Source organism: Emydura macquarii, unplaced genomic scaffold (assembly GCF_026122565.2).
Source record: "Emydura macquarii macquarii isolate MOO-44397 ecotype Brisbane River unplaced genomic scaffold, CSIRO-AGI_Emac_v2 contig_1644, whole genome shotgun sequence".
In the NCBI taxonomy this organism is placed as follows: Eukaryota; Metazoa; Chordata; order Testudines; family Chelidae; genus Emydura; species Emydura macquarii.
In genome coordinates, this window is record NW_027131781.1 from 23,294,732 (window position 1) to 23,307,637 (window position 12,906).

A 12,906-nucleotide genomic window follows, 5' to 3' on the forward strand; every position below is an offset into this window, starting at 1 on the left:
GGCTGACACTCAGCTCTGATGGCAAAGCTATCGCCAGACTGAAAATATTTTCGATGGGGGGACAGCAAAAAATGTTTGAGAACCCCTGCCTTAAAGGATTGGACTCCTCAGTTTGTCTCCTTTGAACTGAGAATTCTGAGCCAGGGTAGCTTCAGGCACTCTTACTTTGTTCTTGATACTTAGGGCTGGTCTATGGGCAATTTTTATACTGATTTAACTATATTGTTTAAGAAATTGAACTAGTTAAATTGAACTAGGTAATACAAAAGTTGTGCGGAGACAAGGCCTTGAAGACTGAAGGCTGTCTAATATTTTTGGGACATTGTGTAAGACATTCCCAGTCTTTTTCTGATGTTACATCTTCATTCTTGAATCACATTTTTAGTATCAGACTGACTGAACTGGTGTAAATATTGACAAACTTTGAGAAATTTCTAGCACAGACCAGGTAACATTGGGTTTTGGTGTTTGAACACCTCAAGTTGTATTTAATGTTGACAAGTTCTTATTCTAACATTTAAGGGTTTTGTTAACTACACTGATTCACTTACAAAAACTACATGAAAAGCAAGTTTACAGCATTTTGTTATATTTTAAAATTAAGTTAGCATCTCTGTCATAGCACTGTAATTCAGATGAACTGAGATATGTTGAGATGTCCTGGTACTTGAATTAGCAGGTTTCAGTAATGAGTGATATCATTGATAGTCAACTAGTAGCTGCTGGCCACAGAATTACAGTTTGAATATTTATGGCCTGCTGTATGTAGTCTTGTGACATGGTCTTGATTGATTTTTAGTGGATGGTTATATAAAGCTGTTGAGTCATAACTGAACTAACCACAGGAAAATTTGTCAGTAAAATGGATTAACATAAGTGTTGGTATTTAGGGCCTGAGAGTGGCTAATTAGGTTTTAACAATGTATCCTTGGTTTGCAGGTAGGGGTGCAAGTAAAAGTTCTCTTAAAGACCTGTATTCCCTTCCAAATGTTTGCTGTTCCAGTCTCTCTCTGTTTTATTCACCACACATCATACTTGGTCCCTTTGAAACAAAGGAAATACAAAATTATATTCTTCATGTATTTGTGTGTGTGTGTATTTATATAATTTTCCTATATTTAATTATCTGTAATCCATAAAGGTTTAGCAAACTTTTACTTTTCTCTTTGCACTTACCCTAAGTCTAACTTTCTGAGAAACAAAAGCTATGTCTACACTGCAGAGTAAGCCCAGGGTTAGTAGAGCTTGAGTTAGCAGATCCAGGGTTTACTAACCTATGGCTCAAGAGTTTACCATTATTTGTAACCCCAGGCTAGGAATTGTTGAACCCTGGGTCCTAACCTGGGGCTCTGGCATCTTGTACTGCATTATGCAGCCCTTTGTTCATAATACAGTGTGGGAAAACTTGACTGTCCACCAAACTTGACTGTCCAGAGAACAAAGAATGGGATTGTGGAATACTTTTGGCAGACTCCCTGAGCACAAGTCCAGTGAGGCTGCATCTGCACTGCAAAGCAGAAGGGCTTGAACCCTGGGTCCTAGTTTGATTCAGGCTCAAAACCTCTATCCCAGTGGGGTCCAGGAATCCTGGGTCCGAGCCCTCAGTTAGTGCAGTTTGTGTGTAGATAGAAGGGTGGTCAGGTTTGTGACTAAGTTTGAACCCTGAGCTTACATTGCATTGTAGACATACTCAGAGAGTCTTGGGATAAATCATTTTTGGGCTTATTGTAATACAGTATTATCTTACTTGTCTGGAACTAGACATGGGTTTGCTGTAATTTCTCTGCCAACTCCCCATATTCTTTGACTTCCAGGAAATTTTTATTTTTTTTCCCTTTCCATTCTAAGAATTGTCTTAAATCAAAAGTATTTGGTATTCTCCTTTGGCACGAGTGAAATTTTGAGTTGTTTGGATACATATACATGAATTATAATGATATATTTAATGTATAAGTTTTGTCATGTACAGGTTATATTGCATTTAAAATTTAAGTTCACTTCAGCTGTTATTGTTCAGTGTGTGGAGTGATTAATGTAATGATGATTTAGCAAATTGAGAACATAAGGAAAAGGAAAACAGAGAAAAGTAATGGCAGAAGTTGATCTAAGTATATTGCCATTACAGGAACTAATAGTCTAAGACTCTTCAACAGAGGGAATACATAAGCTAAGAATTAAGCTAAGAATAGTAATTGCTCACACAGCTGTAGTTAAATACCAATTTGTGTTAGGTAATCGATGAAAAACCCCAAAATGTACTTGATAGTTATACAGGAACTGCTTTATTGGTGCCGACTTATGATGTTAATGGGTACTACTAAAAACAAACAAAAAACCTTTTGCATGCAGTTTTCCAGTTTGAACAAGATGGGTTTGTCATTTTGTGTAAACCTAAGTCCTATTTTTTCATTTTCTCCTAATCTATACAACCCAATTATTTTAGTATGCTAGAAAAAGAATTGATGAAGTGTATAGCCAAAAATGCTGTGCTATCTTGGATGGAAAGCAGTTTTTGGTCATTTGCTTCTTAAAATACATGTTTAAGCAGTGCTTCTAGAAGCACAGATGGGTTCGCTACTTTTTTAGCTTGTGAAAGTAGAACAATTAACATGTGCTAAATTGTTACCCCTTGAGACTGAAGTCTGTTGTTTATACATAGAACATGTATAGTGCAGGCATCATCATGTGCCTTGCGCTGTACTTCGGTCCTGATCATGAGTGGTCGTTAAGAGATCTTTTTGCACTATCTGTAAAAATAGGGTTGTCAATCCCAGCTGAAACTTTCACTTGAATAATTGCATTCTTCCTGTTTTCGCACTTGAGTAATTGCATTCTTCCCACTGCAGCTTTTCAATTGGGGAAATTAACAACTTCCCTAACTAAAAAAATATAAACATTGTATAGCAATGCTGGTGCAAAATAATTGCTATGCTAACCCACATGGCTGTTGCATGGCTTTACTGTGTGAGTAATTTAATTATATGCCATAAGTGAAGTTCTTCTCAATTTTTGAGGATGAGTGATGCTTTATAAATATAAGTTATTTGTTTTTGATTATTATTATTAAGAGTGACTTTTGGTCACTGCTGCCTGATTCTCAAATTCAAAGAGGGATATGGAGGTGGAAGGCAAGGTCTCATTAACAACAATAGCTGAGATATCCAGCACCCCAGTCATCATCCTCTTAATCCTTGCATCAGTTCATTGTAGTATAATACAGCTTTGGTATGATTTAGATGTTTGATATTGAATACTGAAGATTAGAGACTGCAAAATTCACATTGTTGTAAACCTGAGCTAACACAGTTGATGATGGTGAGTTACCTCAAATTTAAACTAGCATAACACATTAGAATCTAGCCTTTTGTTGACTGAATAGTTTTTTTTTTTTTAAGTACTTTTTAATGAAATGCTCAACTTCTATTTATTTGGAACAACTACTTTACCAGGCTCAAAGTAGACTTATATTTTGCATCAGTATACTATAAAACAGTCCACAGTCACTCCTTTTACTAAATGTAATATGTGATAGTAGTATCATAATATTTCTTTCATCAGACTTGAATTTGTTTTTAGGCTTTTAACAGGATGGTAGTCCCCTTGAAGGAGTAGTGGGGCTCAGGGCCCCCAACCCTGTTCCATGACATAGCCCCTTTTAAGGAAATAGGTGTTTAAAGGAGCTGCAGACAAGCTTGGGGAATGGGAGTCAGGTGTTAATCAGTGAGCTATCTTCTGAACAGGATAAAACCCCGCTGTTAGCTGACTCCAGAGGAGGAGAAGGAATAAGGGAGGCGGTGTGGAGTGGTCCTGGAACCCAGACAGTGGTAGGATGAGAATGCCTGCTTGAATCTGTGCACAGTCCCATGAAGGAGGGCTGTAGAATCTCTTAATCTGGGGAATGGATTTGTGAGTCCAGGGACAAGAGCAAGACGAGGCCTATGGAAAAAGACTACAGAGAGGCCAGAAGCTGCGGTGGGGCTGACATAACTCCCTTGTACAGGTGTAGCTGGAAGGGGAACCAGGAACTTGAAACCCTGAAATGAGAATGAAATAGGGAAACCCAAAAGGGAGGGGTTTGGGCCTGAAGGGCAAAGAAGACTGTTTTTCATAAAGACTTCATAAATTGAACCCAAGGAAGGGAAACATTAATTGTTCTCCATGTGCATTAAAGGTTGGATAAGAAATAATCATCTTAAATCTGTAGCAAGGGAGATTAGAGTCAGATATTAGGAAAAATTTTCTAACTGTAAAAGGATAGTTAAGTACTGGAAAAGGTTACCAAGGGACATTGTGGAATCTCCCTGTCAACGGAGATTTTTAAGAATAGACAAACATGTCATTGTTGATCTAGGTACACTTGGTCCTACTTCAGCGGGGGGGATGGTCTAAACGACTTCTTGAGGTCCCTTCCAGTCATACAGTTCTATGATTTCTCTAATTACTTTAGGTACTCTGGCCTGCAAATAAGCAATTGGAAGAACTGGGAGGGCACTGAGGTTGGAGTGCGTGCAAGGCCACACCGTGCTACAAGGGGTGTGCTTTGGGAAGGGACCCTGTCACAAGACTGTTTCATCACTCTTGTTTAATATGGCAAAATTTTGACAGAATTTTTAATTTTGAGTAATTTATACACTGGGTGTTATCTGGTCCTCTTCCATGAAATATACTGAACCCATTTTCCTCCATCCCTCTTTGTCTTTCCATGAAAAACTTCAATATTTAGCTGACAAGAAGTGAAAATATTCTGTCTCAGAATCAGACTTCAGTGGTGAATCTGGGTTTATATCCTGTATCACTTCAGTGGTTAGATAGCTGATAGTTTGCCTAGGTTTCATTTCTCCTTTTGATTTGAGAAATGCCCATAGCTTTGTGTATTTTAAGAAGACCACATGAAATCTATTGTTTAGGTTCCTTTCTGTTTTAAATAACATTTCTTCATACTAGTACATGATATGTGGAAATCTCTCTCTGTTCTAAACCACTTGTATACGTATCCTTGTGAACTTTAGATTCTTTAGCAGAAATAAAATTATTTGTATTCTTTTCTTTTCTGTGAAAAAGATTTCATTTATTTTTACATGCAAGTTGTTTCCTTACTGGAATACGGGTGTGATATTCAGAAGGCAGAAATTTAAGAATATTGGTATGAGTCACAAAATCTTCAGAAAGTTGGTTGAGAGTTGTGTTTTGTTTTGTTAAAATTATGAGGAAATATTTCTTGACTGTTTTATAAGGCCAATTAAAAATATCCTTTTCTGATTCACAATCCCCCCCCCCCCCCCAAAAAAAAAAAAAAAAAAAAAAGTATGTAGAAATAAAACAGAGACACGTCCTGTGTCATAATACCTCGTACTTCAGACATTTGCAACATGAAGCATAATGGTAGATTTATTTGTTTGGGTGTCTAGGATGCAAAATATAATCAATATAATTTTGTTTCTCTGTGTACCTTGTTTTGTAATTGATTTCAGTTGTTAAAACTTATCTGAAGGAATATCATTACTCCAGAACAAAATTGGATAAAGAAGCTATAAAAGATAGAAACTCATACCTTCAGTACCTGCTTTAACAATCCACAATTTGATTTCTTCGATCAAATCATTTATTTGATCATCACCATAGCAGATGGTAAACCTATAAAGTATATTATTGTTGCCTTGTTTACAAGAGCACTAGAGCTTGTCTGTTGAAATAAGTTTTAAATATGGTCCTCTTTGTCTTATACCAGCAAAAACAAAAATTTTCATTTCAGTTGGTCATAAAACCCAGTACCTTTTTTTTCCCCAGATGAATATATTTGAACTTGTTTTTCAAAATGAATGCATATGTCAGAGTAGAGTAACAAGGCAGCTATCTTTCTTTTTTGTTTGAGTTTTTCTTTTAAAGAGTTTGAAATCTAAAATACTGTACTTTTTGCCATTTTAAAAAAGACAAACTAAGCCTTTAAAACTATGTGAACTGGATTTAAGATTTGAGAGTTTGGATTTCTGTATTTAGTATTTAAAGCCCTACCATGTTGTCTTTTACAGGTAGTTTATTACAGTAAATACGTGCGCGTGCGTGCGTGCGCACGTCCACACACACGCGCTCTCTCTACTACTCACATTCTGCTACCTTATAGGAAAAACAAATTATTTGTGGTGAGAAAGGAAAACGACACATTTTACTTCATAGAAATTGAGTTATCCATATCCAGTATTAATATAGTCAGCCAGAGTAATGATGGAACAGTAAGTGGCAGAAAAAACAAGTTCTTCTTCAAATGATAGTCTCCATGTTTATGCCACACGTGGGATACATATTCGCATCATGTGCCTGAGTCCGGAATTTTTTGCAGGCAGTGTTCGTTGACTCACACATGCACTTGAGCTCTCCTCATGCTCCAAACCGAGGACATAAAAGATAGTGTGCCAACGCCTCTCTAGTTCCTTTTTACTGCCACATGGTCTGAGCCTCAGCTCCTTTTTTATTGTGTCATTGGTGTAAATTATTACATACCGTTATTTTTTAGTAGTATAGTAGCATAGTATAGTTAGATAGTGTTTTCCCCATTTTCTTCCCCACACAGTGACTTCTTCATCCTAAGAAGTCTGGGATTATGCCCAGGGTGTGGGTTTCAAAAACTGTTTCCTGCTCTTGCTCCTTTATGGTGAGTGAAGAAAATTAGTGCTGCCTCTATTGCTGCTGGGCCCATGTGGTGGGAGAAGAGCTGGGGAGAAGGGGCTGCCATGCTCCAGCAAGGGCACCGCTGGGCCAACGTGGTGGAAGAGGGGTGGGAGGAAGGGGGAGTGGCCGCCACCACGCCGCACAGCTTTTTCTGCAACTTTTCTGTGGACCGCTGGTTGAGCTGGAGGGCCTGATGAAAAGCTCAGATGGGTTGTATGTGGCCTGTGAGCCGTAGTTTGCCCACTGCTGCACTACACCATGGGGGTCCAACACTTCTTAGCTGATGGTACTGTAGTATAATTAACCATTCAGTATAAAATGTTTTCTACATGTTGTCTCTTAAGAAGCTATAGTTAAAATATTGTTGCAGTAATACATTCTATAGAGAAACAGTGATTAGAGCACTATATCACTCCTAGTTCCATACACTTTAAGTTATGTACTCTGTGCCTCCTATCTCAGTGTCTCATGCTTTTATTTTGCAGTTAGGCCAATTTTATGTGAACAGTAACATATATGGATGTTTGTTCTCTAGTTGCAATGTTTGTAATGTTTCATTGTTATGGAGCTCAATGCATTGGGTAGTAGTAATGTGTGAAGTAACCATGCACTAGATGCTTTATGTAGGGAGGTTTTGCAGTACCATAATTAAAAACTATATACTGTACTCCAAATCTTACATGAGAGATCTGATTGGGAGGAAGGAGTAACGGGATAGCTTAGATAGAGAGAGACATGCAATATAGGATAGAAATTTCCTGGTCTTCTATGCAATTCTATTTGTACAGGTAAGTGCACAGAATTAACCATTGGAATAATAATTTCATGCTGCACCTATCACCTGGGTACAATACTAGTGCTCCAATAATTAAGTGTATCAGTTTTGTGTGATCAGGTTGTCTGAAGAAGTTCATATTTCAAACAGAAGAAACAAATTTCCTAAAATCCTTTTGTCTTTCTCTGTCAGGGGAAATCATATGTTGGGAATGTGTTTGTAATCTTGTAGTTTGTTTTATTAATAGCTGTTTGGAGGGAGGGGGTTTCAAAAATATCTTTAATGGTAAACTGTCCATGAGGAGTAATTCCAATATGAATATCCTTGTTCAAGAAGTAATATTTCATTGGTTAAATATTTTACTTTCCAGCTAAAACTATAGTAGGTTAAATCTCCCTATTTCCTCTTCCCCTTTCTTATTTTTGTTAATTGAATGCTTTCATCTGGATTTGCATAAAGGGAATTGAATCCAAAGGAGTTGTGACAGAACTGGAAGAATTGGCATACTGGCATAGGAGACACCATGGGTTTTTTCTATGGTTAGCACTTAATCTTTTAAAAAAAAAAATCTTTGCTAATCTTTCTATGTTAAAATAATACTGTCTCGCTTATAGTGAAAGAACCTAAGTTAAGATAGAAATTGTGGCATTTCTGCAATACGCAAACAAAGTATGAGGACAAAGATCAGGCGACGTTAAAAATCATACAGTGATCATACAGTTAAGAATGTTGTTCGTATGTTTAAGTGAATCTGTCCATTTAACCTTTTTTCCCTCAGGAAGATCCTCCACTTCCCAGTTGGAGCCTTAAGGACCATTTCCCAAGTTGATCTTAGCCTAGCTTAATTGTATGCGTTGGAGCTGGACATAGGTGCTGCTTAACTGAACATAAATGTCACTCTGTGAATACCTTTGCTGAGCGCTCTCAGCATATAGCATTGACAGTTACTGCTGTTGAGGTAACAAAAGACCAGAGCTGTAAATAATACTTAACATTTTACTGATTCAAATCACTCTAGAAACATTTAGCTAGCTAATCTCATAACACTCTCAAGAGGTAAGTATTATCCCTGTTTAACAAATTGGGAAAATGGAGGCAAATGCATTGTCACTTATTGAAAGCCATATAATAATTAATTGGTGCAGGGTCAGAATTCAAGTGTCTTGTGTCTTCTTGTTGTGCTTGGTACGCCAGACTGTGCTGCCTTTCTGTGTTGAACCTGGATCACTTGTACTAAATTCCACAAATGGCCATCTAGTACTTTACACTCACTTTTCACCAACTACGGTTGTCTGAATCTGTATTTTCTTTTGCAAACTACCTTATTAATCAGAGAGCAAGGCAATTGTTTGTTGTTTTGCTAGTTTAATACTGTTTTGTTTCTAGAAATACTATTTTAGGCTACATGTAGAAGAATGATACAAGCTATTGCATAAGAGAATATTACACTACCTTTCCAACTTTGCATTTTATGATACACATGAACTTTTCTTTTCTTTGTTAGGTATGGATGAACGAACAGGTGCTGCATCTTGGGGAACAAGTGGTCAACCAAGTCCCTCATACGAGTCTTCAAGGGTAAGATTTCCAATGGACTCTAAGGAGATTTGGGAATAGTTAATGAAAGGTGGCATTACTGAGCAAGAACCTCTGATGTGGCAGTATTTGCGAGGGATGTATCCCTTCAAACATTTATATTAACATCTTGTGGTGATATGTTTTGATGACTTCACATGCAACAATAGTACTAGTTGGTACTTGTATAGTGCTCTACAGCACAGAAATAAATAGTGCTTTTCATTTTTAAAGTGTTTTATAAATAATAAACTTTACTATATTCTTGTGTGATAGGGATATATTATCCTCCTTTGACAGTGAGGAAATGGGAATAGAAACTAAGTAGCTTATTGAGCTGTTTTAACATATTTAAAATTAACTTCTTTAATACTTGTCAATAAATTTGATTGGTAAAACTGAATGATGAAATAATTTGTAAATTATTTTGTTATTCAGTTTTACCAATGTCCAAAAACTAAAACATCTTCTCTGTCCCCAAAAGTCGCTCGCCCACAATCCTTCTCACCTGCTCATTCTCCTCTTTATGTATGCCCCTCTCCCCTTCCTTCTAGGAAGTCAACAAATTCTGTTCCTGATGAACTAATAGGTGGAAACAGATTTCAGAGTGGACTCCTCCTCTGTGCAAACGCTGTTCCTTTTCCCCTTTACACTTTAACTAGAGATCTGTTAGCTCCTGTTATTCAGCTGATATCTGCTGCTGAGAGATTACGAAGGGAGAGAGGCAGGCTCTGAGATAACCAAGGCCCAACACGTTTTAATCTGTAAAATTAAAAACAGCATCCCAGATTTTGTCTGGAATGTAACTAGGTGCAGAACATGGAGCACAAATGTAACATGTTCTGTGTGAGAGAAAACTACTTTGCAAGTGGACAGCTGCATTTTTACCCACTGAAGTTTCTGGATGATTTTAAAGTATAAGCTAGAGTTGCAGGTGGAATTGGTGCTGGAGGCAGGCTTAGAATGTAGGAGTTCTAGCTTCCAGTTGCATGCTCAGAGTGTGAGACCAGGTATATCTCAAGTGAAGAAATGATACCTTAAAACTGAATGATACTTTGTAAAACTAATGATACTACACTGAAATGATACTTTGTAGCATTCCTTTTGCAAATTTCAGGCAGAAGAAAACTATCAGATTTAGACTTACACAGTGAGGACGAAAACTGACTTGCCTTCACAAAGAATATGTCTACACTACAAAATTATGTTGACTTAAGTTACATTGATATACAGCCACCACAGTAATTAAATTGCTTCTCCATGTCCACATTATGCTCCTTGTGTTGTCGATGCCCATCCTCACTAGAAGCGCTTGCACTGATTGAACTGTCAGTGTGGGGCATTGTGAGATGGCTTCTGAAAGCCAGCAACAGTCAGTGTAAGCAACCCAGTGTCTGCACTGTTGTTGCATCAACCTAATTATGTTGACCTAAGCACTGTGCCTCTTGCTGAGATCGAGTTACTGAGGCCTGATCTACACTGATGATGGAGGTTGACATAACATGGCTTACGTCGACCACCTAAAGTATGCATCTCCATTGGCACGTCAGTTCCGCCGACCTAAATCATGGTAAAATTCCACTTAATAAAACCACCCTTATAAGTGGCATAGCGCTGAAGTCGAATTCTGTGCATCGAATGAGCATCAGTGTAGGCAGAGCACAACATAAATCAACGTCATTGGCCTCCGGGAAGTATCCCATAATGCTCTGTTCTGATCATTCTGCACATTCAGAGTCTGCTGCACTGTGGCCACGTAAACACGATATAGCTCCTCCCCACAAGCCCTAGGAAATTTTGAATTCTCATTTCCTGTTTGGTTAGCGTGGAGAGAACTTTGTAGCTGAACTGCTCATGGTGACTGCACGGCCCAAACGTGCCCAGCATGAAGTCAACCAGAGGTCTTGGATTTCATCGATTTGTGGGGTGAAGAGTCTGTTCTGGCTCAGCTCTGAGCCAGCAAAAGAAATTTGGATATCTACGAGAAGATATCTCGCGGCATGTTGGAGAAGGGGCACAACAGGGACGCGCAGCAATGCCGCATTAAGATCAAAGAGCTGAGTCAGGCTTATCAGAAAACTAAGGAAGCTAATAGCTGTTCTGGCTCCTCGCCCAAAACATGCCACTTTTAGGAGGAGATGCATGTGATTCTCAGCGGAGACCCTACTATTATGCCACCACTCAGCATTGATAACTCGGGAGAATCTGAATCCAGGATGAATGAGGACGAGTCCATGGATGAGGAGGAAGAGGAAGAGGATGATAACAGGGGGCAAGCAAGTGTGGTATCCCTTCTTCCTGAAAACCAGGAGCTTGTTTGCAACACAGGAGCAACCCACACAGACGCAGGAAACTGTGACTGACTGGGATTCCAGGGAATGCACATCTGGTGAGTATGTATTGGAAATTGCATGTCTTTGGTTATATTCCCTGTCCAGAGCCTTGTACCAATGGGAAAAAGTGGTGTGTGCAGCGGTGGGGCTGTGTTTCCTCCTTCTTGGTGTGCTTACGCATTGGGTTCATCCTAGAAAAGATTATTTATGTGCACAGGGATCCTCTGAATATTCTCCATGCATATCTCCAGGAAGCTTTCATGCAGGTACTCAGCAATCCTTTAGAGAAGGTTTCTTGGAAGGGCAGCCTTATATCTTCCACTGCGATAGGACACTTTCCCCCACCACTTGGTTATTAATTGTGCAGGCATCATCACGGAACACAGCATAGCAGCATAAGGCCCAGACCTGTAGCCAGCTGCTTGCAGCAAATCCTCCCTTTTGCCTCTGTGACCCTCAGCAGGCTGATATTACTCTTGTTTACCTAGTGAAGATGGTGCACATTTACAGTAGCTGACCAAGAAAGTATTTTAAAGTGTGTGTTTATTGCACAGCTGGGATGGTTTCTTGGTTCAGCACACCTCAAGTCCCTAAGCAGGACATTGTTGCTATGGCCCTTGGGCATCCGCAAATGGGTTCCCATTGTTTTACTCCAGAGACCATTAGCCTGTACCCACCCCTCACCCTTTTTTCTGCCTGTTAAAAGCCTGATCAACTGGGAGCCCGACATCCATTCTGCTCTAGGGATCATGGACTTGGGCAGCATGGACCCCGGGGATTTCACTAACATAGATGCACTCGCCCCTTACTTACCATGGCTGGAACAGCACTCCAACCTCTGCAATAGTCAGGCAATGGAATGCGGTTGTAGCCTTCCCTTAGGAATGTTCAGGGGAATTATTTTTACATTGTAACATTACTTTTCATCCATGGGATGAGTTAACAATGGGTACCTTGTGCTTTTCTTCCCTCACAGTGGACAACATGGCCTTCAACACACCACCGTCTCATGCTCCTGCAGAGCACCTGTTGCAGATAAGAAAGTGGAAAAAAACAAAACAAATCCGGGATGACATGTTTAATGAGCTAATGAACACCTCACAGCTGCAGACACAGAGCTAAGAGTGTGGAGGATTTCATTATCTGACAAACTGAAGATGGACACGGACAACAGGAAGGCAGCACAGGAGTATGAGCGTCAACACAAGAAGAGATGCTGCGTATAATACGTGATCAGTCAGACATGTTGAGGCATCTGGTTGAGCTTCAGGAAGCTCAGCGGCAAGACAGACTCTGCAGCCTCTGCAAAATTTTGAGCTAACACAGTCTTTCCTAGCCCCCACCTCAAAGCAGTCTAGGAGAAGGTTGAGCAGGGTGCAGTATGTGCTGCACTCCTCACTGGTTGAGTCGAGCAGAAAGAGGAGATGGCTCCTTTAAGGAGTCGGAATATGTGAGATTCTTTCATGTGTGCACAGCCAAAATGGCCTCTGTATCCCTGGCCCCACAAAATGCATGCAGAACATTTCATTATATTCCATTTCCCCCCTCTGTGAAGGA

At 39.3% G+C, this 12,906-nt stretch overlaps 1 protein-coding gene across 23 annotated transcripts in view; it reads left to right on the forward strand.

Moving 5' to 3' along the window:
• TCF12 (transcription factor 12) overlaps positions 1 to 12,906 on the forward strand; it is a 273,293-nt gene that overhangs the window by 82,206 nt on the left and 178,181 nt on the right. For all 23 annotated transcript variants that reach the window (XM_067555900.1, XM_067555916.1, XM_067555903.1 and 20 more), the window contains one exon: positions 8,946 to 9,019. In XM_067555900.1, coding sequence (XP_067412001.1) covers positions 8,946 to 9,019 — 74 coding nt within the window. The remainder of the gene's footprint in view (positions 1 to 8,945; positions 9,020 to 12,906) is intronic.